The 22,356-nt window shown below is 41.6% G+C and overlaps 1 protein-coding gene across 3 annotated transcripts; it reads right to left on the minus strand.

The window, feature by feature from the left end:
• Nucleotides 1-347: 347 nt before the first annotated feature.
• LOC107589708 (pre-mRNA-processing-splicing factor 8-like) lies at nt 348-21,439 on the minus strand. Of its 3 annotated transcripts, none has more exons than XM_016278204.1 (43): nt 21,337-21,439; nt 20,596-20,727; nt 20,326-20,494; nt 20,078-20,242; nt 19,676-19,894; nt 19,370-19,582; nt 19,168-19,293; nt 18,976-19,081; nt 18,705-18,895; nt 18,194-18,313; nt 17,807-18,116; nt 17,579-17,713; nt 17,336-17,465; nt 17,042-17,238; nt 16,742-16,948; nt 16,489-16,652; nt 16,272-16,398; nt 15,977-16,169; nt 10,964-11,151; nt 10,599-10,837; nt 10,349-10,495; nt 10,050-10,260; nt 9,910-9,968; nt 8,178-8,235; nt 7,839-8,086; nt 5,415-5,594; nt 5,199-5,334; nt 4,920-5,089; nt 4,694-4,823; nt 4,458-4,604; nt 4,118-4,278; nt 3,778-3,969; nt 3,414-3,651; nt 3,168-3,296; nt 2,938-3,051; nt 2,657-2,830; nt 2,350-2,543; nt 2,018-2,257; nt 1,788-1,929; nt 1,531-1,671; nt 1,288-1,427; nt 960-1,162; nt 348-857 (listed from the first exon to the last, which is right to left on the minus strand). In XM_016278204.1, exons 1-43 carry the CDS (start codon nt 21,389-21,391, stop codon nt 703-705), a joined length of 7,095 nt encoding a protein of 2,364 aa, XP_016133690.1. In that variant the 5' UTR covers nt 21,392-21,439; the 3' UTR covers nt 348-702. The 3 variants fall into 3 exon arrangements, with proteins under 3 accessions (XP_016133690.1, XP_016133691.1, XP_016133692.1); XM_016278205.1 differs by having other exon boundaries at nt 21,319-21,417; XM_016278206.1 differs by lacking the exons at nt 7,839-8,086; nt 8,178-8,235 and adding an exon at nt 9,513-9,760 and having other exon boundaries at nt 9,852-9,968.
• Between the last annotated feature and the right edge of the window lie 917 nt (nt 21,440-22,356).

A 22,356-nucleotide genomic window follows, 5' to 3' on the forward strand; every position in this document is an offset into this window, starting at 1 on the left:
AATTTACTTTTTTTTTTGCCAAAACCAAAAATTATTTTTGCTAACACCGTCTTTGTGCATCTTTAAGCATTAGTCACAATGTACTGCCATTGTATTGACTTATCCAAATAGATAAAATATCTTTAAGGAATAAATGTTAAAACAACTTGCCATATCATATGTTCAGGGCTGCTCAGTGGACTGTAACATATGCATGCAGATTGGTTTGCAATGAAGGCATACAGTGCCCTTGCTCTTTAGATAGAACAGCTAATGTTCCTTCAGTGGACACTGACGATTTTAAGCCATGAAACCAACAAAAGTGACGAGATCAAGCTCAAATTATTATAAAAGCGGTGATCTTTATTTAAACCCAGTGTACATAACAGATGCACAACATAGCTACAGGGTACAGACAAATTATTCTGGATTTATAAAAAAAAAAACAATGTACTACAAACAATTACGAAAAAGGGTATAGATATTTTCAGATGAGAATTCATTCAGAAAGCAAGCACAAAATGTGCTTTCAGCAATGTTCATAATTAACTCAATGCCAGGCAATTATGATAAAGCAATAAACAGATGACATGTTTTGAGTTTCTAAGCATTTACAATACTGCAAACAGTATAGAGTGAGTCTAGGTGACAAAACATTACAAAAACACTGCTTTAGCCTGTTGGCCTATATAAAGCCTTACTTTATATAGTCACTTTGTACTATTATGCATACATATCTTCACGGTCAGCATTGTAGATTTCACCCTCCTGCAGAGAAGCGAAGTTGAGGAAGTGAGATGGCCTGTGAACTTCATGGTAGAACTCTTTTGGGTTGGACAACTGTAGGTCATACTTCATGTTGGGATCATGGCGAACACCTAAAATGAAAAGGGAGAGGTTAGAAGAGCAGAATGCTGTATCTGCAACCTACAAAATGTAAAAAAAAATCACTTAATTTATCATCTTAAGGCTATGCTCACCCATGAAGTTGTAGTTCCAGGAGACTTGGCCAGGCACCATGAAGAAGCCAAGGAAACGGTCAGACAAAAGCATTTGGACTCTTTCGTAGTGAGAGGGCAAGTAACCTTTGGGGTTATTTCCCTTATCTGTATTTTGTCGACCCCACTCATATCCACTGGGAGTCAGCTTGTAGGCCGTCAGCGTGCAGGAACCAGGGGTGAAACTAGATAATGAAAACCAAATGTTTAAAACCCACAAATGCCACATTGAATACATGACACTGGCCAATCATTATACTCAGGGACGTTAAAAGTGCAGCCACAGTGCATTAGTGTGCTAAAACTGTACCTGCAAGTAATAATGATAGTCTTCTCGCCATCCCAGGATGGGTTGTCAGCCATGACCTTTGCATGGGTGGTTACATCCTGAGGAGAGAGCTGGGGCGATTCATTGGGCTGTGTATGGATCCATCCAAGAGGCTCCATTTCCTATGAAATTCAAGAGGCATTCAAATGGTTTGATACGGCTGGGAAGACATAGTTTGCTGATAACACCAAACTATAGTCATATGCATGTGTGTAAAATGCTGACCTTCAAGTACTCATGTTGTGGCAGCTGGTTGGGCAGGTGAACGGTCTGATGTGTACCCCACTGTGGCACCATCACAATGCAGCGGATTTCCTTTACCTGAGGGTTATCTGGAGGACTGGTTCCATACAGGTAACCTGCAATCTACAGGAAAACATTAGAGATGCAAACTAAATTCAGGTTTAGAATACTACTAAACGAAGCAAAGGAAGAAGATTCACAAGGGAAACATGTTAAAAAGTACAATCGGTCAATCTAACCTGAGCACGCAGATCTGAGATGCAAATGAACTTCTTCAGAACGTTCTTGGGCAGGATGTAAGTGTAGCCAGTTTCTTTGATGTCATCCGATGACACGTAGATGTGGTTAGTACGTAAGTGCAAGTTGGCAGCAGAGATCGCCCTGTGAGATCAGGAAACCGTTTAAAAACTAAGTCTAGCTGTGTTTTAACAACTATAAAGACAAGAGTGACATAGAAAACTTTCCACACCTAACTCTCCATTCGGTTTTGGAAGAGAAGGTCTGCGTCTCGTAGTTGCTGGTGGTGGAGGTGATAATCTCATCTCCGTGTTTGTTGACAGTGCGAGTTTGTGTGGCTGTTAGCTGAGACTGCTCTTTGGTCTGCTTCTCAATCTCAGCGATCTGCTGTCTCTGCTGGGATGGAGCAGAGATCTCCATACCCAGGATGATGTCCCTGATTTCAGACTGGGTCAAAGATGCCACATTCACACTGTGGAGAAGTTAACAAAATTAATATCTGAAAAGTGGACCATTTCACATCCATATGCATTTTCCAGTCAGCATTCATTATCTAGTACTCACTTGTTCTTCTTGCCATAGTCAGCCAAGATGAGATCTTTGAGCTGCACCTCCACTTTGATCCACTCCTCATCGGTCAGAGTGGGCCAGATGTGGTGGGGCTCGGTGATCGTGGTCTTGTCAGGCTTCAGGATAACTTTGGCACGGTCATTGTTCACATGAAGTGCTCTCAGGATTAAGATCAAACGAGAGAATGCCTAGGTAACAAAAACATACTAGTTTTAGACATCGTAGTAATGACCAGTGTAACCCTAAGAAGCTACTCATGATTTCAGTTAGGTCAAAATTATAATATAAGAGCAGGATTTACAGTGTAAGAGGAGATGGTCTTCAGCCAATCGTCATACAGATTGAATAGGACCATTTGAGGCTCTGTGGCCTTCAGAATGAGGTCTCCAAACTTCTCCACTTTCAGACAGGCCTGGAAGGGTAGCTGGAGCTCAGAGCCCTTGATTACAATGTTGGGGAAGTCCAGCAAGTGCACCTGAGGAAAACAGACAGCTGTTAGCTTAAAAGTTAACATCTCCAATAACTTACCAGTGCTATAAAACAGCTACTTTGCCTTTAACAGTTTTAATGGGTGGTTCTAACCTCAAGAGGATCCAACATGCCCTTCCTGGTCACAATAATCTGCTTGGGCTGCTCTTCAACAGGCAGCGATCGGATCAGGGCAGCCACTTCTTCAGCAGTTTTCCACTTAGCTAGCTACAAAAACACATGCAAAATGTATAACCAAGCAAACAGAGCCACGAGGGACTGCTTTGTGCAGACCACAGTAACCTTATGGAGACAAAATACAGAGCACAGAGTGACAGACTTACCTGCCCAAGACGCTTTTGTCCTGCCCATACAGATGTGTGAATGATCTTTAGGAAAAGCTGTCCAGTTCTGGGGTTGAAAATGAAAATGGCTCCGTTGATTGGTTTTGTGGTCAAGTTTCCTTCAAAGGTCTAAAATGGGAAATGAAAGATTAAAATATTTGGCACACAATCTATAGAAAACAATATAAGAAAAGAAAACAATATAAACACCAAAAGGGACATCTTCATGATGTTAAATTCACTTGCCTTGTGGATGGTGACTCTATACACATTGGTGTCATCCACAAACCAGATGATCTGGTTGGAGAACAGCTCTCCGTAGTTCTGGGAAGACAGGTAAGGCTCAGTGGGCTCTGAAGAGTAGAGTTGCAGACCCTTGCGGATTCGCTCTCTCAGCACATACAGTGCTGGGTTGGCCTTCATTATCTTCGCCATGGCCTGCTGGATCAGGGGCTTACCTCCAGGGAACCAGTTACCATAAGCACTGTAGAGAGAGAAACAAGCAAATCATAAATATTTGATGCTCTGTCGCTGTTTTTGGGATGTGTAACAAACTTGTACTCGACTTTGTGATTTAAATCACCTACACAATATGCTATAATATACTGACCTGTGAAGGTTGTATGCCAGATCAATGGCAATCAGCACTCCAGTGGGTGATGGGTAAATACTCATGTTGTCAGTGGTGTAATCCAAGAACTTGGCCCTGGCATATCGCTCAATGTCATGAGAGTCGTAGTCACCCCATCTGAGCTGAATGTCAATCCAGTACTTCTGCGTGGTGGTGCTGTCCATAACATCCCTATAGAACGAATCAGACATTTACCATACCATACAACATGACTATGGCTTTAATGTGGTTTTTACATGCGAGTATTGTGTGAAACGTTTAAATTTTTCCTCCTGATTTTTTAGATGTCAATGGATTCATTCATTTCAATCACACATACTTGGAGTCTGCTAGAAGCGAGGGACGAGAGACGTTCCACTTGTAGGAGGCAAACAACAGAATGTCAGCACAGGAGGAATTCATCTTGTAAGACTTCCTGGGATGGATTGTCTCTTTCTGGACTGTCTCAATCTCCAAAGCATCCAGCTCCTGGTCAAACACCTACACAGGGCAAACAAAAGTTTACTGATGGCATCCTTCTGAATAAGCCAATTGTTAGCAACATTTCAGTCTAAAGTATGAAACCACACAAACAGATTGTATAGAACATTCCTGTTACATAATGAGTAATATTCACCGCATAATATCCTGACCCATTTATAGGAAGCACATCTCTTTACCTGACAGAGATCCATGACGACGCTCTCATGAATCTTCTGCCACAAGTGAGCTCTGAAGATCTGGATCAGAGAGATCTTGAGAGTTGGGATTTTACCATGCATGAAGATTCCAGTGAGGTCCAACTGCACCTGGAAACCCACGTATACCTACAAGAACATCAAGAGAATGAGTGATTCTCAAGAAAAAGAATGGTGGGGAAATGCTGTCTAAATGCAATGGCTTTCCATAGACATACATTGGCTCTGTTGATTGTAGGAGACCACCACAAGGTGAATCGTCGATTAGGAATCTGGTTCAGACCAGATCTCTGAGCATTGGTGAGTTTCTTCCATTTCATGGACTCTTCGAAACCACTGGCCTTTTCCCTATAAGAGATAAAAATGTTGAGCGAATGAGTCTTAAAAACATTGTCAAAAATAGTGTTAACTATACTGAATGTGTGACAACAAAAAAGGTCTTACCAGAAGAGACCCTCCCAGGTGGGGAAGTAGGTTCCCTTGAAGAGCGTGTGTTCAAGAATGCCTTCCACTCCTCCAAGAGCCTGGATCATGTCGGTACGGTAGTTGTTTAAATTCCACAATTTCCCATCATGCCTTTGGTGAGTCCACCAGAATGGATTTTGCTTCAACACCTGAAAACACAATCAAAAGCCTTTATTTAAAAAACAAAACAAAATAAATCTGATGACTGGCACAGCTTTCAACATGCAAGTCATGTTCACCAGAAGGAAAGACTTTTACCTGGTACTGCTTGAAGTCTGTTCTGACTCTCCAACCCTTGTCATAAGCCAGAGTGTGTCTGTCCTTCTGGAAGAGTGTGTTAATACGTGGAATACCTCTGTCCCAGGAGTCCTCCAGATCTTCCAGTGTCAAACGTCTGAAGAGTATCAAACTCATATTAATAACAATGAACCCATCAACATAATAAAGAATTGGGTTTGGTTAAGAGGACAGTACCTGTTCTGAGCAATGGCCTCCTGTCGTTTGAGAGCATATTCGGCCCAAACCCTCTGGGAGTCAATGAACTCGCTCTCCCATGGCTGGATGTAGCGGTACAGATTAGGAATCAGCTGATCCTCCTCATGACTCATACCGGAACGGAAATGAGTGATGCCCACATCGGTCTGTTTGGACCACCTGAGCAAACACAGCAGAACTTTAAATCAATCACCTGCATCCATGGATGTATATTAATTTCCATGAAGATGCTAATTAGGGCTGTCACGATTATGAAATTTGGCACGGTTATTGTGATTGTCTGTTTTTAAGGCTTTCATTATATAATTGATTAATTTAAGGGTTCAGTAAATAATTATGATGTTATCTTTTAATCTTTTCGAGTTATTATTTTGCAGTGTAAGATTACATAAAGCATTCCAAATTCTAAGAATTGGCCAATACCGATCCAACACCAGCGCTATTTTTTTTCTACACTACAGAATATCAATACTGTGTTTGAGGAACTAATGGTCACTTTTAAACCCTTTGTTAAACGCAATCCACTAAATACTCACTTCCTTATTACAGAGAAAAACTACATTTGAATAAAAATATACAAGCTATGAAATTAAACTAGCTGACTGTAAAAATCTTCAAACAAAAAATCTTTGGTGCACATTATACAATTTAAACATGTTTATTCTGTTAACTATTTGTATTCTTGCAAAATACATTCATGGATAGAAATCATGAGAAAAAGGCTTCTAATAATTTTTCTGTTTGTGATAATTCCTTCCTTCCTTAAACTTAAAGTATTATAATGGGAATATATCATCTTGGAGAGAGAGTTTTACCGTGCTGACTGTCATAACTGAACGCGACGTGCTGTTTGAATGCTGAGTGGAGAATGACTGACAGCTGCAGCAGAAGGAAGATGAGTTTCTGTAAACCTAAATTCTGTCCCTCACATTAAGATATGGAATGCTTCAGATGATATAGCTGGGCTCCAGACTGCCACCATTTTTTCTGTCTGTGCGACTAAATTGTGTGTGTGGTCGCACTGGCGCGACCACTGCATTGGTCAACTCATAAGCGCTGCAATTTCTGTTACATATGAGAAACATCAAATGGCAAACGAAACAGCGCTTCGAGAGTATACTCGCCGCATCAGCATGAGCACGAAGGTGAGCGCAGCAAAAATGACAGAGGAAACGATGGATGGTTTTCAAGCGAAAGTCAAGTTAAAGACCGCTTCTTAAACCAGAGAAGGTGAACATGCTGGTATTGTTGTGGGGGAAAAAAAACATGCAAGCACTGTCAGGTTAGTTTTACTTTTCTTTTTGTTTTCATTTTTTAAAAACTTATCTTTGCCTTTTACCTCACATTATGCTATGGAGGCTCTCTTTTATTTGTTTATTTATTTGATTCCTCAGTGTTTGCTAAACGTTCTGTAATTTATTAGTCAGTATATAATACAGCATGTGGTGTGTGCCATGCCACATCTTATTCGTTCTTACCGATTTATTGTTGTTGTGCTTTTTAATTAAGAATAACAATGAATACAACTTTTGTTTTAGTCTTAAAAAAATGAAAGGTGTGTAGATGTATGCAAGCAAAACAGTGACAACAAGATCGCGAATTCGAAAGTGAAAGCATCCTAAGCCCGCGGCTTCACACAGCAAAAGAGAAAGAAACTCCCATTCACAATTTAAATCACAAATAATACTACTGATTAGGGCTGCACGATAAATCGCATGCGATATTTAACGCGCATCTTGTCAAAGCCGGTTCTGTAATGAGCAGTAAATCTCCATCACGTGCGGGCTTCCACATTGAGCAGCATTAACTACACAGAGCCGTTGTTCACTGACGAGCAGTGCAAAAACAATCACACAAATATGGACGTGGTTTTGCGCAACTCCATGTGACAGCCCGCAGGTGACGGAGATTTACCGCTGATTACAGAACCGGCTTTACTGATAAGACGCGCATTAAATATCGCATGCGATTTATCGTGCAGCCCTACTACTGATGATAAAGAACGGGTTGAATGTTAGAATGTTAACTTTCCATATAACTATAAACTATGATAAAAGTTCATCAGCATGCACTGAAATAATCCCATGTTGTACAGCAGTACAGCAAAATTGCGACCAAATCATGTGTCCGAGCGACCAGCTGAGAAAGGTAGTTGCAAAAGAGCGACCAGTGGGAAGAATGAGTCTGGAGCCTTGTATAAGCTATACAGTGCATGAAAAGCAAACTGGTGCTCTTCTGTTTCTTTTGGTGTATGACTCCCCCGTCTCGTATAAAAAGCACAATAATCAATTGTTTCAGACAACCGCAGTTAGATCAAATAATCGCGATTAGACAGTTATTTAATTATCGCTACTGGCCTAATGCTAATAAAAGAAACCGTAATTAAAACTGCAAATGACTTACCTAAGGTCAGACTGTGGAATCAGTACGTGTCCCATGGAAAGCATTCCCAGTCCACCCAACTCCTTAGGGGTGTAAAACACCACAGGAGGGAAACGACTAGGCATTTTGGAGTTCAACCCAATCTTGATACGGGTTTGGATCTTATTCTCACACTTCACCAGCAGGTCCAAAAGCTCTTGGGTGTTGACCACGGCTTCACGGAAGTATGTCATCAGACCAATCAGAGCAGTGTTCCACTTGTTCACAATCTGAGAAGAGCAACATTATGTAAAACCATGTGTAAAACGGGAAATACAAGTTTGCTATGGGTGTTTCAATGTTAAGGTTCAGGGCGCATACCTTCGTGAAGGTGGTGGACCCAGAAGCCATCAGAATCTGTCGCACTCTGTTGTGGAACCTCTGCATGGACTCATCATCTACACGCAGGAAACACTGTGCGGAAACGATGGATGGTTTTCAAGCGAAAGTCAAGTTAAAGACCGCTTCTTAAACCAGAGAAGGTGAACATGCTGGTATTGTTGTGGGGGAAAAAAAACATGCAAGCACTGTCAGGTTAGTTTTACTTTTCTTTTTGTTTTCATTTTTTAAAAACTTATCTTTGCCTTTTACCTCACATTATGCTATGGAGGCTCTCTTTTATTTGTTTATTTATTTGATTCCTCAGTGTTTGCTAAACGTTCTGTAATTTATTAGTCAGTATATAATACAGCATGTGGTGTGTGCCATGCCACATCTTATTCGTTCTTACCGATTTATTGTTGTTGTGCTTTTTAATTAAGAATAACAATGAATACAACTTTTGTTTTAGTCTTAAAAAAATGAAAGGTGTGTAGATGTATGCAAGCAAAACAGTGACAACAAGATCGCGAATTCGAAAGTGAAAGCATCCTAAGCCCGCGGCTTCACACAGCAAAAGAGAAAGAAACTCCCATTCACAATTTAAATCACAAATAATACTACTGATTAGGGCTGCACGATAAATCGCATGCGATATTTAACGCGCATCTTGTCAAAGCCGGTTCTGTAATGAGCAGTAAATCTCCATCACGTGCGGGCTTCCACATTGAGCAGCATTAACTACACAGAGCCGTTGTTCACTGACGAGCAGTGCAAAAACAATCACACAAATATGGACGTGGTTTTGCGCAACTCCATGTGACAGCCCGCAGGTGACGGAGATTTACCGCTGATTACAGAACCGGCTTTACTGATAAGACGCGCATTAAATATCGCATGCGATTTATCGTGCAGCCCTACTACTGATGATAAAGAACGGGTTGAATGTTAACCACTTTCATTTCCATATAACTATAAACTATGATAAAAGTTCATCAGCATGCACTGAAATAATCCCATGTTGTACAGCAAAAAAAAAAAAATTGCGACCAAATCATGTGTCCGAGCGACCAGCTGAGAAAGGTAGTTGCAAAAGAGCGACCAGTGGGAAGAATGAGTCTGGAGCCTTGTATAAGCTATACAGTGCATGAAAAGCAAACTGGTGCTCTTCTGTTTCTTTTGGTGTATGACTCCCCCGTCTCGTATAAAAAGCACAATAATCAATTGTTTCAGACAACCGCAGTTAGATCAAATAATCGCGATTAGACAGTTATTTAATTATCGCTACTGGCCTAATGCTAATAAAAGAAACCGTAATTAAAACTGCAAATGACTTACCTAAGGTCAGACTGTGGAATCAGTACGTGTCCCATGGAAAGCATTCCCAGTCCACCCAACTCCTTAGGGGTGTAAAACACCACAGGAGGGAAACGACTAGGCATTTTGGAGTTCAACCCAATCTTGATACGGGTTTGGATCTTATTCTCACACTTCACCAGCAGGTCCAAAAGCTCTTGGGTGTTGACCACGGCTTCACGGAAGTATGTCATCAGACCAATCAGAGCAGTGTTCCACTTGTTCACAATCTGAGAAGAGCAACATTATGTAAAACCATGTGTAAAACGGGAAATACAAGTTTGCTATGGGTGTTTCAATGTTAAGGTTCAGGGCGCATACCTTCGTGAAGGTGGTGGACCCAGAAGCCATCAGAATCTGTCGCACTCTGTTGTGGAACCTCTGCATTGACTCATCATCTACACGCAGGAAACACTGTGCGGTCCTTTCCTTTGTTACCTAAAAATTAACACTATTATCCACCATCCTTTTTGACATGCCAACAGTTACATTTAATCGATAGTTTGCAATTCTACTTACCTCATTCTGCAAATTCCACACACCATCTTTGTGCGTAAACTCCTCATAACTAGTGCGGCACTTGGGAAGGATGCGACACTCAAAGCCACACATGTTGAAGAGTAAGTTGGGGTTGTCCTTGCTGTACACAGACACAAAGCTGTTCTCCCACTGAATTGTGGTCACAGAACGAGGCAGGCGATTCTTGATGTCCCAGAACACAGCACGGCCCCTTGTGTGATAAAGAAATGAATCATACCATGTGCATTTTTCTATTATTTAATAAGGGGTTCAGAAGGACAAAAGTCTAGAGCACTTACAAGTTCACATCATGTTTCATCAGTCTCATCCTAGCATCTCTTGGCCAGCATTTCTTATTGTTGTAGCCCACAATGTTCTCATTGTTGGGGTCTGGGTGTTCGGTCAAGTACCTCTGGATCAGATCTCTCGCCTCATCAGCAGAGAACCTACACACAGCAAAATCACAAGTTCATAAAACAGCAACTTTTGGAAAAAATCTCAATATTGCACAACAGGAGATGGGACACTTCTTTCATCTGCATTACTAACCTGAAGAAGATGTGAATGCGGTCTATGTATCTGCAGTAAAGGCGTATAGGATGGGCACTCTCAGTGACCGTGTCCTGGAAGCTGAGAAAGTCATTGGGCATCTGAGGAGGTCCAGCCATCTCACTGGCTCTGTGTAGACCCAGCACCAGCAGGTCCATCACCAAACCATAGTAATGCACGATGAAAGAGGCAAACTGCAGGCCGCGGATAATACCGTACGAATTTGTGTGGTTCATGTCCTGTTAAGAAAGAATACAGGTATCTAAAATCAAACAGAGCAGTAAAAGGAAATTTCTAATATAACTTCTCAAAAGCATTAAGAGAAATATGAAGTTTTCAGACTATTATGTATTCAATAAACAGACCTTATAGTTAATGACAACGTTGTTTTTGGCCGTCATGTAATCGGCAATGTTGTGATCAACAATGAGACGCAGAAGCCTGTTCAGCAGCGTCAAGTCAATCTTCTCGTACATCTTCTCATAGCGAGACTCCAGCATGACATTGCATTCGCCCTCTGCCGTCTCCCACACATCCTGCAGGTTGTTGATTCCTAGCAGACATAATTACAAATATTAAACAATGAAATTGTACTCATCTTTTAACCAACCCATATTTATCCAAGGTATTATGTCAAGACCTCTAGAATAACATTACAAGAGTTTGATATTTTGACAAGACACTTTAGTGGTCAATGATTTTTCCCTTTTTATAATTGCCATCAGCAACTAAGTTTTGGTTTGTCCAATTAATGTCGAAAGCAGGACCTTTATTGTGATGAAACTTCCATTCTAAAAGCCCTGAGAATGCCAGTGCCTCACCATGGATGCACATTTATTATTAAGCTGAAATGTTAAAGGGGTCATCGGATGCTAAATTCACTTTTACATGTTGTTTGAACATAAATGTGTGTTGGCAGCGTGAACACATCTACCCTATAATGATAAAAATCCACCCAGTGGTTTTTATTTAATCCCTAAAAATAATATCCCCTTTTTCAAATCAGGCCGTTCTCAGCTTGTCTGTGTGACGTCACACGGACGAAGGCCACTCCCACGATAGTTGATTGACACGGCCGTCTTACCTTAGACCTGCCCTGAGTGAGCTGTAACAGTCCGACAGCCATTGTTTCACTGCCGGAGCAGATGTAGACAAGAATGGCTCCATAGCAATTTAGGCGTTTTGTTGTTGGATGTAATAATGAACATAGCAGTCGTCATTTACTACCGACATCTGAGCCGCTGAAGACGCAGTAGATTACTTTTGTTTGTGAAGGGAATGCATCCACAATCTGCCTAAATGTTTGCACGAATCATTCGTGATCCAGCTTCACTTACAGCAGAAGTGAGTTTAAGGTTTTTTTAATGAATCTTTGCGATCGCTATTCCTAATAACGTGCTAGATAGCAAGTTTCTTGGCTAAAGTAAACAGTCTCTCAGAGCACCGCTCATTACCCCCAAGCGGCAACCTTCCGGTCTCTCTCGTGAAGCCAACACGGAAGTGACTAAAACTGCAATTCATCGACTGGCTGCTAGAGGCTGGCTCCAAAAGGGAGTCAGTCCCATAGACTCCCCATGTTAAAATGCCCAACTTTACAGCAGAAAAAAAAAAGTTTACAGCATGGTACAAAAAATTATTTTGGTCTATATAGCTAATTTTGCCCTTCATGACAAATGTGAGGGGGGTGAATTTTTTTATAACTAATCCGTTTAAATTATATTAAGCCTTAAAGTTCTGCATAATTAAGGGTGTGGCCACTTGAGTGACAGGTGGATTGCCACTGCTGTCACTGGCGTCGAGCTAGGTGGGCGTGGTTTCAGCAACCAGCTCCTACCTCTTTGCCCATTTTCGATTATCTGGGAGTGACGCGCGCTGCCAGGATGGCGACGGCTGGCTCCGCCCACTTTGAGCTTCAAAACTGCTCTTCAGAAACCTACGGGTGACGTCACGGACACTACGTCCATGTTTTTATACAGTCTATGGTCACCCCACAGAAGAGAGGGGCGGGGTGAGCAGAGCTCATTAGCATTTAAAGCAACATGCAAAAAACGGGTTGATTTCTGCAGAGCTGATTTTGACAAGGTAAAAATTTTGTTTTTTACACTACCATTGAGATATTTTAACCAAAGTATGTTATAGACTTTTCATTAAGACCCTAAAGAATCATATCAACTTGTGGAAAATGGGCATCCGATGACCCCTTTAAAAAAAGTTTTATTTTTCATTTGTAAGTTATTTGTATTTCTACTGTTAGTAATATAAAGACCAACACTGTAATACTTTAATAAAGCATGTCTGCATTTCAGCTTTGTATTGGTCACCCTGCTTCCAAAGATATCAGCCATCAAAAAAATAATAATAATAATTCATCTCTCTCACCTTGGCACCATTTGTACACCAGCAGTGGAGGTGGCTCTGTGTCAGCTGGTTTGATCCAGGGTGGAAAAAGTCTGCGCTTGTCTGCCTCATACCAGAGGTACTGATCCAGGTATGCATCAGTGATCTTTTCCAGGGGTTCAACATCATAAACCGGCACCAAGTGACTGTAAAGGTCCATGAATTCAATGCCCACCTAGAGAGAAAAAGGACCAATTTAGATGCAAGCTAGGACCAGTAATGGGCTAAGACAACTCTTGTGGTTATATAAAGTGTGCTGAAATGAATGTGCACTAACCTCTTTGAAGGCTCTCTGAGTGAGGAGGTGACGTTTGATCCTTGACAGAGCCTCATGAGGGTTGTCATAGGCCTGCTCAATCAGACCTAACTCCTCACGCTGTGACTGGTTCAGCCTTGACTTCACACTAGATAAAGGAAAAAAAGTCAGAAAAGATGCAAACATCTAAACAAAACCAGTGCATTCAATCAGCTTGCTTTTATGGGACTGGCCTGACCTGTAAGCCTCCTTGAGTCTCTCCAAAGCCAGGATGAGCAGCTTAGTGTCATGTTTGTAAGAGAGAGGAGGGAAGGGGATCGGAGAGAAACGACGACTCTCCAGCCAGTGCACTGTGGTGGTGTAGATGGCCACGGCCTCCTCAGCTGTGATGTAAGGTCCATCCTATAACATATAAACCCATCTCCCTTTAATGTGTTCTTTATCAGTAACAGCGGCCTGTTCAAAGATATTTTGTTACCCAAGAAATGTACCTTCAGGTAATTGTGCTGTCTCTCCTGCTCCGCCTTTAGATAGAGTCGAGTGAGACGTCCCAGGTTCTTCTTGCACACAGTCTTATCCACAGTGGCTCCTCTTCTGATTCTTTCACGGTTATAGTGGGCTGTGTTGGTCCACCAGTCAGCTTTGGCCTTCACGTAGCGAAGAATCATGTTCTCAATGGGTGTTGGAAGCCCAGGAACCTGAAAAAAATAATGAAATTCCCTTAATGATAAACTTCCAAACGTAATCACATACCATTGATGGGCAGCAAAAAACTTAGAACAAAAATTTACCTTCCAAGGGATGTTGGCCTTCCAGCATCTCCATGACTCACTATCTACCCTATAATGATAAAAATCCACCCAGTGGTTTTTATTTAATCCCTAAAAATAATATCCCCTTTTTCAAATCAGGCCGTTCTCAGCTTGTCTGTGTGACGTCACACGGACGAAGGCCACTCCCACGATAGTTGATTGACACGGCCGTCTTACCTTAGACCTGCCCTGAGTGAGCTGTAACAGTCCGACAGCCATTGTTTCACTGCCGGAGCAGATGTAGACAAGAATGGCTCCATAGCAATTTAGGCGTTTTGTTGTTGGATGTAATAATGAACATAGCAGTCGTCATTTACTACCGACATCTGAGCCGCTGAAGACGCAGTAGATTACTTTTGTTTGTGAAGGGAATGCATCCACAATCTGCCTAAATGTTTGCACGAATCATTCGTGATCCAGCTTCACTTACAGCAGAAGTGAGTTTAAGGTTTTTTTAATGAATCTTTGCGATCGCTATTCCTAATAACGTGCTAGATAGCAAGTTTCTTGGCTAAAGTAAACAGTCTCTCAGAGCACCGCTCATTACCCCCAAGCGGCAACCTTCCGGTCTCTCTCGTGAAGCCAACACGGAAGTGACTAAAACTGCAATTCATCGACTGGCTGCTAGAGGCTGGCTCCAAAAGGGAGTCAGTCCCATAGACTCCCCATGTTAAAATGCCCAACTTTACAGCAGAAAAAAAAAAGTTTACAGCATGGTACAAAAAATTATTTTGGTCTATATAGCTAATTTTGCCCTTCATGACAAATGTGAGGGGGGTGAATTTTTTTATAACTAATCCGTTTAAATTATATTAAGCCTTAAAGTTCTGCATAATTAAGGGTGTGGCCACTTGAGTGACAGGTGGATTGCCACTGCTGTCACTGGCGTCGAGCTAGGTGGGCGTGGTTTCAGCAACCAGCTCCTACCTCTTTGCCCATTTTCGATTATCTGGGAGTGACGCGCGCTGCCAGGATGGCGACGGCTGGCTCCGCCCACTTTGAGCTTCAAAACTGCTCTTCAGAAACCTACGGGTGACGTCACGGACACTACGTCCATGTTTTTATACAGTCTATGGTCACCCCACAGAAGAGAGGGGCGGGGTGAGCAGAGCTCATTAGCATTTAAAGCAACATGCAAAAAACGGGTTGATTTCTGCAGAGCTGATTTTGACAAGGTAAAAATTTTGTTTTTTACACTACCATTGAGATATTTTAACCAAAGTATGTTATAGACTTTTCATTAAGACCCTAAAGAATCATATCAACTTGTGGAAAATGGGCATCCGATGACCCCTTTAAAAAAAGTTTTATTTTTCATTTGTAAGTTATTTGTATTTCTACTGTTAGTAATTTCTACTGTTAGTAATATAAAGACCAACACTGTCTTTAATATTATACTAATATTAATACTTTAATAAAGCATGTCTGCATTTCAGCTTTGTATTGGTCACCCTGCTTCCAAAGATATCAGCCATCAAAAAAAAAATAATAATAATTCATCTCTCTCACCTTGGCACCATTTGTACACCAGCAGTGGAGGTGGCTCTGTGTCAGCTGGTTTGATCCAGGGTGGAAAAAGTCTGCGCTTGTCTGCCTCATACCAGAGGTACTGATCCAGGTATGCATCAGTGATCTTTTCCAGGGGTTCAACATCATAAACCGGCACCAAGTGACTGTAAAGGTCCATGAATTCAATGCCCACCTAGAGAGAAAAAGGACCAATTTAGATGCAAGCTAGGACCAGTAATGGGCTAAGACAACTCTTGTGGTTATATAAAGTGTGCTGAAATGAATAAAGACCAACACTGTAATACTTTAATAAAGCATGTCTGCATTTCAGCTTTGTATTGGTCACCCTGCTTCCAAAGATATCAGCCATCAAAAAAATAATAATAATAATTCATCTCTCTCACCTTGGCACCATTTGTACACCAGCAGTGGAGGTGGCTCTGTGTCAGCTGGTTTGATCCAGGGTGGAAAAAGTCTGCGCTTGTCTGCCTCATACCAGAGGTACTGATCCAGGTATGCATCAGTGATCTTTTCCAGGGGTTCAACATCATAAACCGGCACCAAGTGACTGTAAAGGTCCATGAATTCAATGCCCACCTAGAGAGAAAAAGGACCAATTTAGATGCAAGCTAGGACCAGTAATGGGCTAAGACAACTCTTGTGGTTATATAAAGTGTGCTGAAATGAATGTGCACTAACCTCTTTGAAGGCTCTCTGAGTGAGGAGGTGACGTTTGATCCTTGACAGAGCCTCATGAGGGTTGTCATAGGCCTGCTCAATCAGACCTAACTCCTCACGCTGTGACTGGTTCAGCCTTGACTTCACACTAGATAAAGGAAAAAAAGTCAGAAAAGATGCAAACATCTAAACAAAACCAGTGCATTCAATCAGCTTGCTTTTATGGGACTGGCCTGACCTGTAAGCCTCCTTGAGTCTCTCCAAAGCCAGGATGAGCAGCTTAGTGTCATGTTTGTAAGAGAGAGGAGGGAAGGGGATCGGAGAGAAACGACGACTCTCCAGCCAGTGCACTGTGGTGGTGTAGATGGCCACGGCCTCCTCAGCTGTGATGTAAGGTCCATCCTATAACATATAAACACATCTCCCTTTAATGTGTTCTTTATCAGTAACAGCGGCCTGTTCAAAGATATTTTGTTACCCAAGAAATGTACCTTCAGGTAATTGTGCTGTCTCTCCTGCTCCGCCTTTAGATAGAGTCGAGTGAGACGTCCCAGGTTCTTCTTGCACACAGTCTTATCCACAGTGGCTCCTCTTCTGATTCTTTCACGGTTATAGTGGGCTGTGTTGGTCCACCAGTCAGCTTTGGCCTTCACGTAGCGAAGAATCATGTTCTCAATGGGTGTTGGAAGCCCAGGAACCTGAAAAAAATAATGAAATTCCCTTAATGATAAACTTCCAAACGTAATCACATACCATTGATGGGCAGCAAAAAACTTAGAACAAAAATTTACCTTCCAAGGGATGTTGGCCTTCCAGCATCTCCATGACTCACTGAGATGCTGCAAGATGGTTCTGGCCTTGTTCTGCTTGATACCCTCAGGCATCATATCCAGAATGTCATGCATCACAGCAGCTCTAAGCTCCAGATCGAAGTGAGATTCCACACGCTGTTTGGTCACAGTCTTTGCAACACCCTTGGAGTGTCGACCTAAATAGCATCACACTATGAATTAGTACTTGTTATCCTTTAAAATGTTACTACATCTTCTACGTGCTTTTTGCATATGAACAAAAGCTCATTTTACCCTCAAACTGCCTGGCCAGAAGATTCCCAAGCCACCGCTCCAGAAGAGGTGTGATGCCTCTCATGAAGAACAGCCAGACTCTCCATCCTGAAGCCCAGAACCCACAGCCCGGACCTTTTCCAACTGGACCCTATAAAAACAGGTCACTTCAGATGTAAGGCATAGCACCAATTTGAACACAATCACAGAAAAAATATGTACTCTACAAAATGGGAGCATTTGGTTGGATTGAGTGTTACTCACTGTGTTGAAGCGGTAGTAGATGAGATGCTTCAGGTCTTTGCACATTCTAATCTGCCTCATGAGCTTGTACTTGTAGCGGTACATGCCAGTCAATTGACCGACATGGGCGAAGATGTACTGCAGTCCATCTGCCAGCTACAAGGTAGACAAAAGGCTTTAGTAACAGAACAATGAAACAATGACAACAATTAGCTACACAGAAACAGCATTCATTATTTTATATCATACCTGGAAAGCGTCAACATTTCCAAGCCTGTACTGCACATGACTGTCCACCACAAGCTTGCTCAAACGCAGAACCTCACGGCACAAGTGGAACGCGTTCCCGAATCTGGATTTCTTACGTTCCTTTGTGGTGAGGGTTTTCACAGGCTTCAAGTTGAAGTTGTAGTCCAAGTGAAGGTAGTTGAGGTTCTTTCTGTGAATCAGCAGGTTCAGCATGTTGTAGCCCTGCCGGCACACCTGGAGACCGACTTCTACCCAATCCAGCTTTGTTGACTGGAAGAATTTGGTGGCTTTGAAAGAGCGGAACAGGTATCTAAGGAAGATAAAAGGAATCATCATTAAATGAGTCAACATTTTTCAATGGAACAAGCTCTGGAATAGCATTCTCACCTCTTTTTCTGTGCCTTAGGTGGTCTGTGTTTTAGCGCATTCAGCACGTAGTACTTCAGGAGCTTCTGGTAAGACACACGCACCTTCACAGGCTGGCCTGCAGGACAGTGCTCACGATACCTGAAGGTGTTTGAACAAACAAAAGTGTCTATTCAGAAATTATAATCTTCTTGTATGGTCTCTTAATACTTAAACCCTAAATGGGTTAGGGACCATTCACACAGAACATTGTGTTTAGAAATGTGAGATGAAGGGCAGTGAAATGAAGGGGGGGGGGGGGGCCTAGAGACGCATTTTTTTTTAAGTTGAACTTTGAACTTGAGTGCCACGTTATTAGAATGCCAAGTTGTGTGTAAGATGCTACAAAAAAATGCAAGATGTGAGCGCAATGGTTCAAGACGTCTTTCCAGTGCATGTTTACATGGATAAACGCAAAAGCAGTGGAATGTAAAAATGTGTTCGAGAACGGCCCCTTTAAGCCTTCAAATATAGTATAGTGTTCAATACGAACCAGTTTTTGATAAGAGGCACATCGATGGCCCGTCTGGTTCTTCCAGAGCGGAGATTAAATGGACGAGGCGCCCACAACAGCGCAATTCCATTAGCTGTGTTGTCAGTGTAGAGAGGCGTCTCTTTCAGTAATGGCTCTACATACTCAGGCAGTTCAAACTCCTCATCATCATCTGGCAGTGGCTCTTGGCTCTATGGAGAAAACAGAAGCTTGGAATTAATGTGAGAATAAATCAGAACATTTAGAAACAAAGTTTAATAAAACTTCTGACCTTGACAGAGTGCCTATGGGAGATGGGGTTGATCAGAGGGTCAAAGTAGAAGGCGGGCAAATCAGGATCCTCAGTCTTGATGAACACCACGTTTGGTGTGTGGTACCTGCATGGACAATCACATACCATTGGTTCAGCACAACAGGAATTTGTATAGAACGATAAAACTGTAGGCATGATGAAGTTTCATACCAGGTGAGGTGCACATGATGTGGCAGGTTGTTGTATAAGTAAGGGAATGCAATTTTGTATTCTGTCCTGATTGGTTGTCTGATGATGATCTTGTTGATGTCATTGAATTCATTCCAGTCTTCATCCCTGAAAACAAACCAAGTCAGACTTCTGGAGAAAATAAAAAGTAATGGTCAATTATGCTACAGAACATGGTACGTACTGGAGGTTAATGTCTCTGACAAGTGGCTCAAATTTGGGTCCCCCCGGAATGGCCATGTTCAATGCTTTAGAGGTGAAGAAAGCCTTCAAGTCAAACAAGTAGAAGTAGTTTCCATCCACCAAGTCTGTCAGCAACTGATTAGCCAATCGATACAGAGTGGACATCATTGGTAATGTGAATTGCCAGCGTCTGTATGTGGTCCCATTCACATATCTGTGGAAGGAAAAAAATAAAATCATGAACAAAAGACGAGATCTGGACAAAAACGAGAAACCATACTTTTGAACAACTGTCACCGACACTCACTTTGTGGTATCTTTCAGAGGTTTATGCTCATAAAGCCATTCTGCAACAGAGGAGTCCTCCTCAGGGTCCAGCTCCATCTGGATCGCCTCAAGAGGCTCAACATCCAGGATGTTGTCCGCATAGTCCAACGGAGGCTCTTCATCATCAAATGGGGGGAAACGCATGCGCTTGAAGTGCCGCCTGTCTCGCTTCTCACGACGCATCATGATCCACATCGTGCTGGGAAAAAAAAAGTTTTCTGTAATTACAGCCATACAGATATATAATTTTTCTGCAAAAAAACAAAAACAAATATGGAGCTTTCAAAACAGCATCAGAAAAAATTACAATTTTACACAAAATGCGCAGCCCTAAGTTTCAGTCTCTGCTCTGGAAGTCATGCCATTGAACACCATCACCTACCCCCACTGAGCAATGTACACCGGCTCAATCACCCATGGGATTTCATTTACAAAGGAAATGGCGCCTGTGATGTGGTAGAGCACAGGAACATCTCTGATTTGCTCCCAGGGCATGGGCATGTTCTCCAGCAGTTTGAGCACTGCATGGGGCATATATTTCAGGGCCCTTCAGACAAAAAGCAACATATACCATTAATAATGAACATACATAAATATCAGTTACCTAGTCAATAACACAAATGTTCTTACCCAAGGTAGACCCTCTTGTCATGACGAAATTTCCTGTTTGTCATGTCACCATGATCCCTGATGATTTTGCGCACATGCTCAGGTGGCATGTCCTCTTTCTGAGCATCCACAAAGCCAAATTTCCTCTTCTCTGAGTAGCGTTTGGCCTGAAGCTGCTGCCATTTCCGAGCTGCAACAGCAAGGTTACCCAAACAAAAGCAAATCATGTCACTAAACACTCAGAGTACACAAAGCAAAAACAGTGAATGTGATCGAGCCATGTGAGCGCACCTTTCTCTTGCAGTTTCTCCTCAGTCATGTAATCTGGTACTGGAGCAACAGCAGGAGGAGGTGGAGGAACACCTGGAGGCATTGTTCCAGGTACACCTCTGTAGGGGAATGCAGCTGCCATGGCAGCGTGTACTGCAAGGAAACCAGTAAAGCACAAAACATGAGATCAAACTGCAAAGCATGAGTACTGAAACACGTTGAAGATGACAATAGAAAAGAACACTCCACTATGAATTGCAACAACGTGGAAGACTAAGGGAGGACTAAACAAAAATCTAATTTGTTGGTAATGAAAGGAAATCCGAATTAGAATACAAATATTTGTGCAAATAGTTATAAATAAATACAATATCTAAAACACAACAATGAACTTCGCCGACTAACGTGGCTATCGCGCCTGAATTGTTTTCCTATCGTAAAGTTACCGAAACTAGCAAGCCACTGTTTATTAATTAAAGACACCGTATAAACCTTATTTAACAGGTACAATTTTACTTATTGTGCAGGTCAAGCTAAAATATATCCAAGATATGGATATGTAACAGTTTTTTTTCGGTTTCAATAAAGCAGTAATTAGCATGTTAGCTTAGCTTACTAACGTTACATACTACACAACAAGCAAACTGTTTCCGCAAACGACCAATACCAAGAAAAAAAGTTATACTTATTTTAATATAGGCAAATAAAACGCTCCACGTGCTCGCAGAGAACAATGTAACTTACTCTATTAAAAGCAGTTCCTCGCCAGTAAATGTAGTTGTGTGCTAGGTTTGTGCTCAGCGGAATGGCGTATCATGCACGTTGTGCGTGTGGGCTTGCGATCCACGAATAGGTTTTACGTATCTGGATGACTCTGCCTCAACGGAAATTATGTCTTTTACGACACCGAACGTAAGAAAATACGTAGGGCCAAACGTCCGGATGTGACACCGGATATTAAAAAAAATTGTTCCATTGATTGTTCCATGACTATTTCACTGAATAAATAGAGAATAAAATACAGGAGAAAGAGAGGCGATATTCATAAACAGAGACGAGATACAAACAGAGAAAGATGTAAATCAGGCTGTTTAGTGATGTAGAATTTAATACAGAATCAAATTTGATACGTTTTTGATTTAAGCTAGTTTAGTTCATTTTTAGTTCTAAACTGGTAAAATAGATTGAATTTGTGTTGATGATTTTTTAAATATATTATAAGAGAGTAACAAATTAGTTTAAAAATTACATTACGTAAAAGGCATTTCAACAAAACCCTTTATTTAGTGGAAAACACAGTGATCATAATTAGAGAACAGTAACCACTCTAGCAGGAAACATGATTACAACAACACTTTTGGAGGGTTACAGCTGTCAGAAATTAGTAGGACTTTTAGAAGCCCCTGCTTTGAATGACTTCAGCACATCTGCGGCCGCAGGACAACACTAGTTTCTGCGCTGGTGTGATCTTGGTCCATTCTTCTTCCAGTCTCTTCCATAGAGACCTGGAATTAAGGAAATTGTAGGTTGTTCTCTAAGCTTGATCTCCACTATATACCTGTTATTCTTTTTTATTTTTAAATAGTTACTAAAGTCTGATTTAACATAACATAATGCGCCCAGCAGGTGGTGCAGTTTCATTTATTGATATCAACAACCATCTATTTAATCAGACTAAAACATAATCTGCTGCATGCAAATAAATTAATACATATTTAATAATAATAATAAATAGTACAGACCCAAAACAGATATGTTTCAATCTCTCAAGCAAATCAAGCA

Source organism: Sinocyclocheilus grahami, unplaced genomic scaffold (assembly GCF_001515645.1).
Source record: "Sinocyclocheilus grahami isolate Dianchi unplaced genomic scaffold, SAMN03320097.WGS_v1.1 scaffold119.1, whole genome shotgun sequence".
Taxonomy (NCBI): Eukaryota; Metazoa; Chordata; class Actinopteri; order Cypriniformes; family Cyprinidae; genus Sinocyclocheilus; species Sinocyclocheilus grahami.